This window comes from Carassius auratus, chromosome 26 (genome assembly GCF_003368295.1).
Source record: "Carassius auratus strain Wakin chromosome 26, ASM336829v1, whole genome shotgun sequence".
In the NCBI taxonomy this organism is placed as follows: Eukaryota; Metazoa; Chordata; class Actinopteri; order Cypriniformes; family Cyprinidae; genus Carassius; species Carassius auratus.
In genome coordinates, this window is record NC_039268.1 from 15,919,174 (window position 1) to 15,935,904 (window position 16,731).

Consider the following 16,731-nt stretch of genomic DNA (forward strand, 5'->3'; position numbering starts at 1 on the left):
ACTTACCTATGAGGCCCTAAATGGTTTAGCTCCTGCGTACCTAACTAGCCTTATACCACGTTACAATCCATCACGCTCCCTAAGGTCACAAAACCCTGGACTTTTGGTAGTTCCTAGGATAGCAAAGTCCACTAAAGGAGGTAGAGCTTTTTCACATTTGGCTCCCAAACTCTGGAATAGCCTTCCTGATAATGTTCGGGGTTCAGACACACTCTCTTTGTTTACATCTTGATTAAAAACGCATCTCTTTCACCAAGCATTCGAATAATGCATCTCATAAATTGTGACTGCAGTTGCATCTGATCAAATGTGCATTCTTATTCAATTATAATTAATTTTACTTTGTTGGAACAGCAGCTAAGCTAATGATGTCTCTATTTGTTTCTCTGTTTTGTAACTAGGATATACACAAGCTCCAGTCTGAATCCAGAACACCTGAGAAGAGATGACGCTGACCCTCAGAGGACCTCAGATGATGCTTACCCTGAATCAACAAACAGAACTAACAAATATTGCTACAAGTGTGATTGCATCATATAATAATTGCTGTTAAAAATGTTCATCGTCTACGTCTTGTATTAATGTTTCTGAAAAATCCTGTCATATGCACATAAACTGACAGTCACCACTTATAAATTACTACTAAATATTGTAAAAACGTAATTTTCTGTAAAGTTGCTTTGTAATGATTTGTATCGTAAAAAACGCTATACAAATATACTTGAATTGAATTGAATCTTTTCTGGCAAAGACTGAGATGCCCCTTTCACAACCAATCATTACTGATTGCTTATTGTGGACTGATTGCAAATTACAAAAGACCTAAAATATCTTGTTTTAGAGGTTGTTTATATTTTGATCTAGTGCTCAAGAAAGTTTTTTTTCATCAATGTGCAAAACAGCTATTTAATATTTTTGTGGAAACCATAATATTTTTCTGGATTATTTAATGAACAAAAAGAATCTAAATGTATTCAAAATATAAATCTTTTGTAACATTTACTGTGCCTTTTGATCAATTTAATGCATACTTGAGTAAAAATATTAATAAGAAAAAAAAAAGTAAGTAAGTAAGAAAAAAAAAAAACTTCCATGCATTATTTACCTCAGTAACCCTCTGGCATGGTCTGCCGCTTCTGAATTTATTCAAAGAACATCATAGGTGTTCACACAGTCCCTTGAACTTGTTTTCCAACAAACCAAATGACACGACACTCTCTTCCTCAATTCCCAGTTCCATTCTGCGAAGGGTCCTTGTAGCCATAAAGGATGTTTGTTCTGACTGATTGTTTTAATCTCATAATCCAAATTCATGTGGATGGCTGAGCAGGACTTATGTCGAAAGGGGTCTTTGCCATTAGGAGCCCATAATGACACAGAAAACAATACTGGACATGAAGCACTCTGAATGGTACTCCAAACCAACACAGCATGCTTATTCATTCATTTCATCTCTTCTTGAGAATGAGCCACAAACTGAGCAGTGGATTTCACAGGCAGGCACACAACACAGTGTTTTTGACCTTGGACTAGAAATTGTGTGAAAGCATGGAATGAAATGAATACAGTCTGTGGCATAAAATGATATTTAGTGCTCTTCTCTGGAGGTGAAATGATTGTAGAAATAACAGAGCAACAATAATAAACAAAATAATGAATGTTACACAAATCTTATTGATTACTGTATTTTGTATTTATGTCAGTATTTTGCTCTTTAGCACCAACAACTATTCAAAGAATTAATCAGAGGTTTGTGTACAGTGGATGAACTTTACTAACAGAGAGCAAAACTGTTATTTACAGGCTTCCACTCTTCCACAAGATTAGTCTCTGCAATATCCAGGGAGAGAGCCCGAATCCTTATGTAATCCTGTCACGCATTTATGAACGCAATGATGGTTTCGAGCAGCACTGGGAGTCTGTGTATGTGTGTGACTAGAATGTCATAGCTCAATGCCATAGCAACACACCATCCACCAGGAGAAATGTTTAACTGAGTCCAATAACGTGACTGAAATATTCTTTCTCAGAGGAAATATTTTCTCTCTAATTTTCCCCCTTCTTATATGATGATATGTTTGCTGGAATGACGAAAAAATGCATGGACTGACCACATCTTTGAAAGTGCAAATGTAGGCAAGGCACAATGTTACATATCGCACACTGATGTTTTAAAATATTGCCATATACCTTTAAATGATTTTGATCGTGTTTATGGGCCCCTTGCTGCAATCAGTTTTACAAGAGCTCATTTATTCTTCAGAACAGAAAATGTAGCATGATGAAGACATTAATTAATGTGCTTTAGGCAGTCTGGCCCCTGACAGCTCAGTTGCTTATAACACCAGTGTGATTGCTGTTATTATTTTTAGCACCAGTAGTAGTGGTAAAAGTAGCTCTGTCTAAGCACACATACATGCGTGCCCTCACATTGTAGAGTTCTCAAATTACTCGATAATTTAACCAAACCATTTTATTGCAATGCCAAGTCAAAGTGCTGAAAATGTAAACCATATACAAATGACTGTACAGTGCACTGAAAAACAGCTGGTGTAGAAACAAAGTAATTGCACAAATAATTACAAAGAAATGGCAAGCTACACAATGAATTAAGAGTGGGATTTTAGAATCTGTAAGTAAAATGACTCTTTTTCTTTTGCAAAATTACAATGATATTTGTTTTATTTACAGCTTCAAAAAAGCATTTTTACAGTGTAGTTGCAAGCCCAGAAGCTAACGTGTGGGCATTTGGCAGTGAGCACCACAGGAAACATTCCTCTAGAGCATCCTAATTCTGAAACATCACAAGCACATTTAAAAGCTTAAATAATAGAAGGAGTTGAGGAAGGGGACCAGAGTGGCTCTTTCTCCATTTTATGGCCTTTTTAATAAAATCCTGGAACAGAGAAAAAATAACCAAATTTAGATTTTGAGTCCAAGTCTGGGTTCAAAATGGGCCAAGTTGGACTCGAGGTCAAATTTGATTAAAATACGCTGAGTCCAGAACATAAATTAGATTTAAAAAAAAAAGAAAAAAAAAAGAAAAAAAAAAAGATTTGATATTGCAACTGTAGCTTCAACCTTTTTATTAATATTTAAAACCTTCTCAAAACCAATGACAATAAATAATTACCTACATTCATTAAAAGTATTCTCTGTAGCGTTTAGCAGAAGCGAGAAATGAGCCAAATGCAAACAATCTTTTATGTTCTTTTTCTTTTCTCAGGCCAGCTAAAATAAATGTACACCTCCACTGCATGTAAAAGATTCACAAATTAAAACCTAGTGTTTTCTAATAAATTGAGCAAAGTTTAAACATAGGAATAAACCACATTGTATCATTTGGCTCCTAATATGGTCATCCTGGGCTTAGCATGGAAGAATGTACTAAGCAGTGAAGAGGCATATCAATATATCAGATGATGCTTACTTTACCACACATTTCCAGCTAACAAATCAGCTACATGATGTAGGCACCATTTATGAGTTGCAACACATTTCAAACATAAACCAAACCTTGTGTAAGCTAATTCCCCCTTTTACAATGGTACAGGTCTGCTGTTACTATGCCATGACATATTTACACATATAGAAGAGGGATTTATTACAGTTTCGTTTCACCAGGTTACAACCCCACGTCATGCGTTTACAAAAAAGAAAGAAAGAAAAAAAAGGCCCACAACTGCCAGCCTCTGCTCTTAAAAGGTAGCCATGATAAACAATCTTAGGTTTCCCTCAGCGTTCAGTCCATGACCAGACCTTTTTAGACTGGAGCACTGATGCTGTGTTTACATGGAGGAGAAGGGCAAAGGGAACCACATGGAGAGTGACAACTACACATCCAAATAGCAACCTGAGATCCAAGGCTGCACATCAGGAGAGAAAAAAAAAAAACCATGATGGTCTGAGTCTATGTGTGGACACAGCTGTCTCTAGAAGCACAAATACGACAAGTGTTTGTCCAGCAAACTGCGAGGTGCCATATGGTCCTAAGGAGAGCCACAGAGCAGAAAAATATTTAATTTTAGTTTAGTTTTGTCTTTTTAGAGAGGAAATTGCATTTGTCAGTTGAATGCATTGTCATAATTTTTTTTTTTTTTTCCCATTTTGACTTTTGGAGGTGACAGACTATTACAACCTGATTTTTAAATTGCAATAATTATCTCTATACCATAACACAGACACATCAAAACATGTTGAGTAAAAGATTGACAGTCAAAGAGATATAATACTTTGCCTTTTTTCACAGCAAGACATTTATCTGAAAAAGGCTCGATGTGACTTTGGGTGCCTTATAAACAACTTTTTTATGGGAAATTACAGGAAGTGTTAGAATATCTGCGTCTATACTGTAAGACCCATTCACACCAAGAACAATGACTGTGAAGATAATTAGGCTATATAGTATCCACACCAATGGATGAAGAGATAGTTTACTATAAGCACGCACCAAAGTTTAGCTATCTGCCAATATTAAAAGGTCAAGTCAGGTTAATTTTGATGAATGTTTTAACGTTAAACGAAAAAATCTAAAAAAAAATTGTGATTCCAATGATACTGTACTTCTTTGTCAATATTGTTGTGGCTACTTTCCAGTTTGTGCGCTATTGCTATCTAATGATTATCAAAACTTTATGGCTGTTCACACCAATCACTCTGAGTGTAAGTTTCAGTTTTGACATTTATTTACTTCTAAACAATGACACATAGAGAACATCACATACAACTGGTTTAAAATAGGGTTCAACCAATGGCGAAGCAAACGAGAGGAATGCAGAACGGTTCTTCTCAACTCTGGACCTGGGAACCTACTGCTCTGCACATTTTGTATGTCTCTCTTATCTGACACACTCATTAGAGTTCACAGAGCGTGATGACCTGAATCAAGTGTGTTAAATAAGGCATACAAAATGAGACATACAAAAGTGTGACTGGAGTTAGGAACCAATGTTCTAAAAGCTGTGGACAAATTGGCACTGATATCTACTCTGCAAGTAGTAAGGACATTGATATTCTAGTCAGTGCTGTTCAATGAATCCTCAATCTGCCCAGGCTGGATTCTCTTTATCTCTTTAGGAATTACCATTTATAAATGGCAAGACTGCTGGGAGCTTGTCATCACTGATGAATTCAGTCAATTTCAAAGCAGGAGAAGGGATGGATGCACCATGTTCTGTAGTAGGGAGCAGATGAAGTCAGGTAAAGTGGTTGGAATATCATCTAAATTTAATTGCCAATCATTGCAAATAATTTCAAATATTTTGAGACAGAGTTTAAGTGGAAATTTCTTTTAGTCTGAAGAGTTGAAAAATGTGTGTCCTGAAAAGGTAATTGCTAATAACTGCTATGATGTTTATTTGAATGATTTCTTTAATACTTTCAGACCTGCTCCCTTGCAAACACATGCATATAAAAAACATTCAAATGTAATTAGCTATTTTATATCTCCTATTCTTCTATCTTTGCTCACACTGACATCCAGGTTCCACTGGGTCATTTTATTAGATGTATTTATATGACACAAACTAGAATTTATAGAAGCTAGAGTTTATATAAAATATTTTGTATTACATGGAATGAAAGACCAGCAGAAAGATAAAAAGAAACTGAAAAGAATGAAACTAACCAAACAAACAAATATGACCAACAATATAAATCACACATTTATCATATTGTCAACAAATCACTTTTTATTATTTATGGAAAGCATGTTTTCTTTCTCTTACAACATTTAGGAAATGAGATAAGCACACTTTCAGAATTTGCAACCCTATATTCAAGCAAACTACAGAACACCTGAAATTCAAATGGTTTTAACAGTTCGTTTATTGAATTCCATTTTATTGCATCTTATTTCCTTCTCTCTCCATTTCCAGGACCAGTATTATTTATAGCTTTATATTTCATTGACAAAAGCCATTCAGGCTTTGTTGGTGCTCCAAGGCATCTTCCAGCAACCTGATCTTTCCCCGTCACCCCCCTTTTTCTGTTTGACACAAACCAGCAAGCAGCTTACAACTCAAACAAACCACACAGGCATTTAAAAAAATCACTTCCTCTTAATAAGGAACCTCTACATTTGTTATAGAACCAGCTGGTGCATATAAAACTTCCAAGTTTTAACTGTAAAAGTAACTTCATAAAACCTACTGGTTCCACTGACATAAACAGGTATTTTAAACCTGACAACTAGTACATAAATCTATTGCTGAATTGTAAATATTTATGGCTGGTATTTGGCTGGTTCTGGTTCACACTGCTATTGCTTGATTATTTTTTTTTTAAGTTCTCTGAAAGGACAAGGTTGGCTCTTCTACAGACCTAAGGTCCACAGAACTTTTGGAGCAGGTTAATTTGTACACATAATTCTTTTAAGTCATTTTAGTAGTTAAATCAGAACATGCAAACATGTTTGTAAAGGATACTGACAAATGGAATAGTCTCATTGTATTATAGGCTATATAAAAAACTCAATACCTATAACAAACAGTATAAAGATATGAAGGAATTATTAGAGGACAGGTTGAGGCTGGTGTAAGATTCAGATATTGCATAACCACAATGATTTTTCTTTTTATACTTTGTGTAACAGCTGATGGGTACAGCTGACCAGAGTAAGTAGATGGTGTAAGTGTGGTTCATCTATGGTGCCTTAGGCCACTGATGCTCTCTGTATATGCACTTTACCTTCCATATAAAAATGATTACAGAATGGCAATACACAGTCATTCTCTATGCACTTTAGTACAAATAAGAGCAAAGACAGAAGGGCTAGTCCAGGTTCAGTGTAAAAGTTAAGTTCAATCACCATATTTTGTAGCATATTGCTTACAACACACTCTGATATTTACCTTATTTAAGAGCATACATGTGCAGTTAAAAACATTTTTAAAAGCACAAAAGGTGAAGTTGATTATATTATTGTATGTTTAGTTTATGGCATACAAGACATTATCATTTCAACAAATATTATATCTTCATACAAAAATGTTAATAAGCATTTTATTCAAACATAGATAATTTTATTTAGCATATTGTTTCAGTCCAATTTTATTGTCAGACCTAAGGTCCAATAGCAGACTCACACAGACTACATACAAACAAACAAACAATAAATAAATATTGACATGTGAGCACTGGTCCAATTCACTTCCATTAAGGATCTCACAGTGACCCATATTTATATTTTTTAGGGACTGATTGAAATAAATGTTTGTGATAATCAACAACATTTCATAATTGCTTTAAGCTTAACTGGTATTAAACCTGAAATATAAGACTATTTTTCCAAAACTGTGAAGTTGCTAAGTGATTTGACTAGTATTACTTTACTTGTCCCTTTGATAAATTTGACTATAAATTCAAAAATAAATATTTATATATGATTCTACTCTAAAGTTGTCTTGGCCGTTTGAAATGTTCTAATAAGACAGAAACTAATAATGTTAATGATGTATTAATGGAAGTCATTATGAAATAATACAAACACATTCAAAAGTTCATGAAACTCTAGATGGCGCTGGCTGATGTTCTACAGTAACTCAGTCTGACATAATGACACATGGCACAGTTGAGTGATTTCTTTGTGTATAAGCAGCCATTGAGCTTGCTGCTCAACTTTCACATATTTAGCTAGAGTTTGCAGTAGCAGTTGCAACGCACTTCAGAAACCCTCCACCTTCCCCAGCTCCACCTGTGTAGACCTGCTATAGGATGGTTTAATGTATGTGGGGATTATTTAATATACTGTATGTTATATGTGCAGCAGCATCAGTATTCTCACATGCTCACAGCATTATATTTTTGGATGTATTGGCAGTAGCAAGTCTCTGTACTTGCTCTGCCACAGCAACAGTGTAGCAGATTTATCCAGCTAAAACCAAACACATTAACATTGCCATGTACAGTATATTACCATGCTAAACTATCTGAGAGTTGTCATGACAAATACAGTTTATGGAAGTGATATAATGTAAACAGCTGCTGTCCAAACACAGCTGATGAGAGTGAAGTGAATAATCACAGACAATTCTTCTCAAAAAAAAAAAAAAAAAGCCAGAGGGAAAGGACCAGGAAAGAAAAAATAAGAATGTGATGGAGAAATAGATAGTGTCATCCAGAGGTCAAGATCTCATTAAGAAGACATTTGTGGTGATTGCAGGTTGTTAAAAAAAGATACAAAAAGAGAAACATAGACTGGAAAACATGGTTGGAAAGATCACATTGCTTTTTCTGAGACAAACATACACAATAAGAAAAGTACATTAAAGACCCCATGTACAGTATTAATACGAAGGAATTTGGGAATACCTGCATTATATTAACAAATATTAATAAACATGGAAATAACAATGAAATTACATGCCCAAAGGCTGCAGGTTGTAGATATTTCTGTTCATACTTCCAGAAACAACAATTACTGCAGGTATCTGGATGTTGACATATTGTTTTACAGCTGTACATCACCAGCGTTTAGTAACTTGCATAATTATTTGTTTCATACATGGTCTAATTGCTTGAGAGGTGCTTTTACCCACAAATTCAACAGCATGGTTTGCAAATTTCTATTCATAAATGTTGTGTAATTAATCAAAGCTAAATAGTATGACACAGTAGTATTTTTAGAATCTGACTTTGCAATCCAGAATACATGTAGGCCTAAAAAACTACTTAACACTGCTAACTGACATTAACAATTGCAAGAAAAGAGTTTTCTTAAAATGCCTTTTCATTATCGTAATTTCTGCTGTATTTCAGTGATTAAAAGATCACTGCAATGTAAAAAAACAATCATATCACACAAATATTACTCTGTTGTCACCTCTTTTCCATTGTCCGTGACCTTGATCATTTAACTCACAGATGCAGCTGTTTATAAGTGCAGGAATATTTTACGATGTCTACCTCCCCCTGGTGGGAATACATGGTATTATATATTTTTTATTGTATCAAAGTCCTTTAGTCTCTGGTTGTATTCAGCGATTGGTCCAGACATGTCAAGGAGGCACCCAGCCAGACACCCAAAACAATTGTGCAACAGATAAAATCACCTTTTAGAATATGCAAAATGTGCACTGCCCTAAGCTATTGTACATAGTAGGAGTTTACATAAAGTCCAAAATATAAAATATTGGCTAGATTTACACATGATCCAGTTCAGACGTTTACATAGGCTTACTATTGATTCTTAAAGGCAGGGTAGGTGATTTAGTTCTAAAACATTTTTTGTTATGCTGGTTGGGTTGAAAGTCTCTTCACATCCTGGTAGCAATCACCAAGTTACTGTAAGTGGTCTAAATCTATTTATATGGTCTGGATGGAAGGCATAGGACTTTAAATTGTTCATTCAGACATATCCCTTGACCCTAAGTTCAAGGGCAATGATAGCCTTTTTGACCACCTGTCAATGTATGTATTTGCATACCCTCACGCAACTTTCGCACAGACATGACACAACGTTCCATTATGCTACTACAGACCAAGTTAGAAAAGGAAGGCATTATTATTGTAATATGAAGTGCTTTATACTGTAATGTTTTCTCACCGGTTACTGGGACATAAGGTAATCTGTCTGCATTGCATCCAGTCCTCCACCACTGTGGTCTCTCATCATGCCTCTGGTTAGCCTCTGAATGTTAGCCTCTTTTATATGGATTACATTTCTTAATATTATTGTTTACACAATAGCATTCATTTTGCAATCATGTGTTGTGATAAGCACACAAACTTTTTTTTGTATTATCCCTCAATAGGTTATTTTATTATGTATTACTTTGGAAAGCATTTCATTAAAATGCACAAAAAACAACAACAACAACAAAAATAAACCAATTTTTTTTTTTCATCGGATCCTCTTTCCCCTACTGTATTTTCAAGTTCCCCTGAAATTTTAAAATAAATATTTTAAGAATTAAGTAGCCTATCACATTTGCATGTTCATGGTTCTCTGAAACATTGTACGGTCAAATGATGACATGCAAAAAAAAAAAAAAAAAAAAAAAAAAAAAAACTACAGTTCCTTCACAAATCCATCTTGGGAACCCTTGGTGTAATATAATGTTTAATGTACTTCATGTTGTTGTTTACAACAAATGGAATATATTTTCTTACTATTTGTATTGTTTTATATCAATATGGTAAAAGATTATCCTATTTAAATCAATTTGGAAATACAAGATCGGTCAAAAGTAAAATAAAAGTAGTCTGATTTGTAAGTAACACTTTTTGTTGTTACAGATGATATGTGACTGTTCTAATGTTTATCTGCAATTCTGCCCACTGTTCTTATAAATATCTTCCAGGTCCTGCACTTTCATTGGTTTTCCAGCATCTTCTACATGTTTTACCTCTATCCAACAGATATAATTTTGGGATACTTTTTTTTTAATTAATTTATTTATTTTCTTTTTACAAAAGATGCAAACATTCATTGATGCTCAAAAAGCAGAATAATTAATAATTAATAATTATAATTAGTAGAATACTGTTCTTTAAGACAAAATAATAAGAATTCACATTGATTAAAAAAATTGCAAATGTTTTTTATGATTCACCACGAAACAGGACAGGCATGTATAATCAAATTTCCAGAACACCAGAACCTTCTGTTTTCATGTTAAATTTTCGTTAACTCACAGAGACTGTGTGTGATACAGGCTTCATAAGCTGTGTGTGTGATCCAAAAGGTTCTACATCTATGTTCTACATCTGTCTTGAACTGGAGCTGTTCCGTTTTTAAGATACAAATAAACTGGTAAAGCTTAGGACATTCAATGTGAAAAGCATTTGCCATAGTATGCTACGGCATGCAACGTCACCACGCCAAGCCATCGTCATAGTAGGATTCGTACGTTCTTATCCGGTAGTTGCTTTGGTTACTTGCGTAAACAAATGGCGTCCAAGAGGATCTAAACAACGCTCGTTTGTTTCGAAGCTACGGTAACGTTAGGTATTAATAGTCTGAACGTTTAATGGGCAAATTATATTTCTAAAACGATTTGTTTGTATAATACATTATTGTGTTTAAACAGTAAACAGAGATGGCTGACGAGCCTATTTCTACAACGCTTGCATACACGAAAAGCCCTAAAGCATCCAGAAGAACAACTTTTCAGGTAACGTTAACGTTTTTAGTGTCAAATCATTTTTGTGCTCCAATGTTAAATAATTATTTAGATTGTTGTCAGACACATCAGTTTCGGTCTCAAAGTGTATTGAGCTGCCCATCTTTTCTAAACAGTTATGGCGCGTTACTCTCAATGACACGTGCATGTTGTTGAATTTCAGGATGAGCTAAAGAAAGCTGTGTCTGCTAGAGGCAACAGGCATGGTTACTCTGATGACTTTGACGACGGTGATGATGATGATGATGACGGTAGGTTTTACAATGCCATGTTTATAATATAAAATATGTTCACTGTATTTGTATACTACTGGTATACTCCGATCTACAGACCTTACCTTGAATCAGTTTATTTTCTTACCAATGTTTGTGATTTAGTTTTTCCTATTGTTCTTTACCTTTATACTTGAATTATGCAGACATACTTCAACTCCTTAAAATACAAAAACAGAAGAAAGAGAGATTTAAAGCTGCGAAGACAAAAGGCAAAATCATCAATTTCAAGCTTTCAGATGATGAAGAGGAAAATGCCAAACCCAAAAAAGTGTCTTTTATGAAAACAAAAAGGACCAGCTCACCTGTGCTCTTTGATCAGCTGAACACCATAGGAAGTGCAGATGACCAACCCAGTTCTTTCCATTCCACACAGTCCAGGAATACTTCTCAAAGTCCAAGCAATTATTACACTCCAGAGAAAAACCAACAGACAGATTCCCCCTTTTCGTCTCTATCTGATAAGTTTCAATCAGAATCCACTTCACTCCAGAAGGATGAACAGTCAAAATCAGTAACAAAGTTGAGGAAGAGCCTGTCAGAATCTCCATTGCCACTAAACTCTGAGAATAGCCAATGGGAATCTTCCGTCCCGCTTACATCAGATGGTTCACAGTGGGACAGTCCTTTGCCATTGCCTTCAGAAAAAAATGATGATAACCAAATGATTGGTGAAGATGGTGAACTACCCATTCCTCAACCCAGGGAGAGAAGTGTTAAACCAAAACTCTCCACAGGTCAGTGCAGTCTTTGCATGTGTACAGTTGTCTAAGATCTGTTATCTTTGCAAGACCAGTTGCCAATAATACTACTACTACTTGCTTTGTATTTACATCTTTAATTTTAATTTTAATGGTTGCTTCCAAGTGACCATGTTCTTATTATTAACTTTTAAATTATTAACTTCTGAAAGGTTTCCAGAGCTGGGTTTGATTTTTATTCTGTCTATAAAATCTGCTTAAGAAGTGTCAGAAACTAAAATACACTTTCTTTAATGTAAACAGGTTGTCTTGCTCAAGACATGTCACCCAGACCCAAACCCAGGCAGAGGACAGTAAACATGTGTGACATCGGTCAGTTAGGAGAGGAAACACAAGAAGAGACCACTGCTTGCAGCAGAACAGCCACATCTTCTATGTCTATAGACCTCTCCAACACATTCTCTACTGAGAAGAGTCTAATCTCTACCAATGATAGTGTTCTGGTGAGAATCCCTTAATAGTAGAAAGACAAAAAGTGTCAGCAGAAAACCAATTTAAACAACGTAAATGCTAAAACCGAAGCTTAGAGATGTTACCTTTTTTAATTAAAAGTATGAATTTAGTGGAGACATGTTCAGTATTAAAAATTTGTGTATATATATAATTTATTTATTATTATTATTATTATTTTTTTTTTTTTGGCAGCATTTGTCTACCAATTCTTTCATGAAGAACATTTAACATCCATGGAAGCTTTATACAAAACTTTGCACAAAAAGTGTTTTGTAGCGTAAAATGGTTCTTTGGGTTATTAAAATGTCCTTCACACTAAGAAAAAGTATTCTTTTAAGAATTGTTCACTAAAATGTAGACATATAGGCATTGATGAAAATCCCCTCCTTTTTTAAGAGAGTAGAATCTGTTGTTATCATCCAGTGGTAGATTACGTCTCACAACAGAAACTTGCTGACCAGTTCTAAATCCAGGAGATGTTTTGAAAGACTCTTGTTTTGTTTTTCAACCTTATGTTTTATACAGAGTCCAGATGAAGACCAGACCATGTCAGAAAAGTCCAAGACACAGTCTTGTTCAACAGCAGAGCAAATGTCTGAGGTTCCAGACACTGTAGGCAGTGGTATGTGCAGAAATTAATTTAGACTGTTTCAGTGTTCCAAGATTCTGTAGTAATGAGATTACATTTTGGTAGTTTAATACCAAAATAGTTTAAAGTAAATTATAGTTAAGTGGTTATTAATCATTTTAAATATGTCTTTTTCATTCTAGCTGCCTCAGAAGAGAACAAAGAGAGAAATTACTCAACATCCTTTGAAGAAAAGCATGTAAGTGAGATTACAAGTGAAATATCTTGTTCTTATCAATTAAAGGGGTCATATGATGTTGCTAAAAAGAACATTATTTTGTGTATTTTCCACATACTGTACATAATTGTTTTTCCTCTATGCCCCACCTTTCTGAAACTCATCGTTTTTTACAAAGCTCATCAGTCTGAAAAGCGAGGTATGCTCTGATTGGCCAGCTATCCAGTGTGTTGTGATTGCCTGAATGCCTCAATCATGTGACTGAAATGTTACACCTCTCACCATACTGTGATGATGTGTGTCCTGGCATGACAAGACAAAAACAATAAACCCCCCACAAACGTGGAATTTGTTGCATCCATTGGGGGACATGAATACTGGTTATATTGACTTACATTGTCTTATTACGCATTGTGTTGCGCATCGTGTTGCGTAAACATACAACTGTGTCTGCATTCGTGATCTGCTCAAATCTCGTGTTTGACTTACATACAGTTAGTCAGAAGGGCCAGACTGTCCTTTTAAATATGGAAGTGTCCCACTTCATAGAAACAGACACCGGTTTCACGAGTTCACCTTGCAGATAATAAAGCTAGAAGAATAGCATGCATACTTAGCGTGCTGCCCAGGGAGAGGGCTCCGAGCTTAGCATCGGCCCAGGAATGGGTCAACCGTGAGGAGTCGGGGTGGTGGAGGGATGCTGAAACACTAGAGAGAATGAAGGTAAGGCTGCTATGATTATTTATACTGGTTCTCTCTTGTGGTGGTTGGATAGATGATGTGATTACTGATGGTGAATTGGCTGTTGATTATTTGCGCGTGTTCCTCTCGAAATTTGTTAATAAAACATCACATTGTAGGCTACTTTCACAGGAAACAGTCCTCATCCTCCGTAAAATGCGTTGCACACATATTTGGGTTGAACTGTTCTGGAACAGTGTTGTAAATACAACTTATCCACTGATTTCTAGTTGTGTCCTCTTTTGGAAGGCCAAACAAAGTAGTTTCGCTTTTTTACAAAGAAAAATACAGTGTCTCCACAACATGGCGAGAATAAAAGTTACTCCTTTTTTTTTTGCATGAACATTTGGGAAGCATTATGCAAATCTTCCCACTTCTTGATGTAGACATGTGGGGGCGTAGTAAAACGAGCCGTTTTAGGAGGATGTGGATGAGTCTTAACTTTTATAAAGAATATCTCTGGATTTGAGACTTTATTCTTTGCTACTGTACAGCTCTACTTTATGCACCAAGAGCTTGTTACACTCCAAAGAGAAAGGAAAACTTGAAATCGCATCATATGACCGCTTTAATCTAAAAGATTAAATGGCATCCAGTGTCAGCATTACACAACTTCTGAAACATGTTACTAAAGGAAGCAGTACACTACAAATTAAGGTCAATCTCAATGCCATGTCAAATTTAAATGCTAATGTAATTCTTAATTAAATCTGTCTTCACAATTTTCCAATCAGGAGAGTTCCCAGGGTGATCTTGACCACACGTCAGCTACACTAAGCCGAATGTCTAGAAAATCAACAGACAGGTAAGTGAATTTGTTTAATACCTCATGCTGTTTTATGTGCATGTGGTGGACTTCTGAAGGAGGCAAAGTCTCCTCTCTTTTTTTAAAGTGTAAAATCATGTTCCAATTGATGTTTACACCATTTTTGGATGAGAATGTTACAGCATACTTAAAGGAAGAGTTCACAAAAAAAAAATGTCATCGTTTACTCATCCTCATGCTGTTCCAAACATTCAAAACTTACGTTCCTCATCGAAACACAATTAAAGATATTTGTTATGAAACCTGAGAGATTTCTGAGCTTTCTAAAATCCAAATAAATTTAGTGAGGTTTCATTTAAGGAACATTACATTAATTCAAACTGGGTCATGAAAATCTCCCCATGTTACTGCATTTCTTATCACTTTTGTTAACTATTTTCTCAAGTTAAGCTTTTTCTATCTTGCCTTCTTGGAGGTACATATTTTTTAAATAATAAAATATTTTTTACTTGGTCACTGGTATGCGTGTTCATGATCAACATCTAATCATATCTGTCATTTTTCATGCTTTAATGAGTAAAACATCACTTAGCGCACAGTTAACTTAAAAGTGTTACTTAAATGCATCAAACATTAAGAACTCAAAGATCAATGTCTTCTGGACATTAGACCTTCAAGCTCTCGGTCATCCAGTTCCAGAAAATCCAAGTGCTCCTATACAGCAGAGTCTAAATACCTAGGAACATTGAAGGTTTTGGATCAGAGGACACATGACACCCAAGAGGTTCCAGAAGCAGCAGATTCACTAAGAGCCGCTGTGTACCAGGTTAGTCTAATCATTTACTGTAATCGTAATATTTAAGGAATTAAATCATATTAAGTTAAAGGGTTACTCCACCCCAAAATTAAAATTTTGTCATTAATCACTTACCCCCACGTCATTCCAAGCCCATTAAAGCTTTGTTCGTCTTTGAAACACAATGTAAGATATTTTGGATGAAAACCAAAGTTGTGCATGTCCCATTGACTGCCTAGTAAATTACACCGTGTCAAGGTCCAGAAAATTATGAAAGACATTGTGAGAATAGTCCATCTGCTATCAGTGGTTCAACCGTAACGTAATGAAATGAAGAGAATACTTTTTGTACGTGAAGAAAACAAAAATAACGACTCTATTTAACAATTTGTCTCCTCTGTGTCACTCACTGTAGCACCATTTTGGAGAATACCTGCTGAACACAAACTGCGTACGCTTTTCCATGTCAGCCGCCCCACAAGGATATGTTTCTATGTCTATTTACGCTAGAGCTGTGTGAAAGAATCCCGATAACTTCTGAAAGTGACCAGCAGTGTTTTTAGCATTAAATAAAAAGAAATGTCACAAATCAGAAAATGTTATTTTAACATCAGTGTGAACATACAAAAAAATTATGACACTAATTTTATATAATTGTAACTCTGTTTTCCATACACATACGTACTTCTTCATATACCACAGCAAAACTATAATCTGAGAAAGTTAAAATAGGACTGAAGGCAAATGTGTTCGAGATCGTAAATAAAGGTGGGGGAAGCGCGGAGGTCTAAGAGTCAAGCTAAAGCTAACACTGCTCCGGCTCTCTTTACCCAGTATTTTCCTCTCTAATGTGCAGTCACTGGTGAACAAAATGAATGAGTTACGACTCCGCATTATCACCCACAGTAAGAGACTTTTTGTTTCCTGCCACACCAGAGGAGACAAAACTTTGGATCATGTTTACACAAACATTAATGGAGCTTACATAGCGACCCCCCTCCCCCATCTCGGAC

The 16,731-nt window shown here is 35.4% G+C and overlaps 1 protein-coding gene across 4 annotated transcripts in view; it reads left to right on the top strand.

The window, feature by feature from the left end:
- Nucleotides 1–10,837: 10,837 nt before the first annotated feature.
- The window catches only part of map9 (microtubule-associated protein 9), a 29,996-nt gene continuing 24,102 nt past the window's right edge, over nt 10,838–16,731 (top strand). The window contains exons 1-9 of one of the 4 annotated variants that reach the window (XM_026204452.1): nt 10,838–10,948; nt 11,031–11,114; nt 11,287–11,374; nt 11,536–12,132; nt 12,400–12,599; nt 13,135–13,231; nt 13,381–13,436; nt 14,891–14,961; nt 15,592–15,748. In XM_026204452.1, coding sequence (XP_026060237.1) covers nt 11,040–11,114; nt 11,287–11,374; nt 11,536–12,132; nt 12,400–12,599; nt 13,135–13,231; nt 13,381–13,436; nt 14,891–14,961; nt 15,592–15,748 — 1,341 coding nt within the window. In that variant the 5' untranslated portion in view covers nt 10,838–10,948; nt 11,031–11,039. The remainder of the gene's footprint in view (nt 10,949–11,030; nt 11,115–11,286; nt 11,375–11,535; nt 12,133–12,399; nt 12,600–13,134; nt 13,232–13,380; nt 13,437–14,890; nt 14,962–15,591; nt 15,749–16,731) is intronic. The other 3 variants (XM_026204456.1, XM_026204455.1, XM_026204453.1) reach the window with 3 other exon arrangements.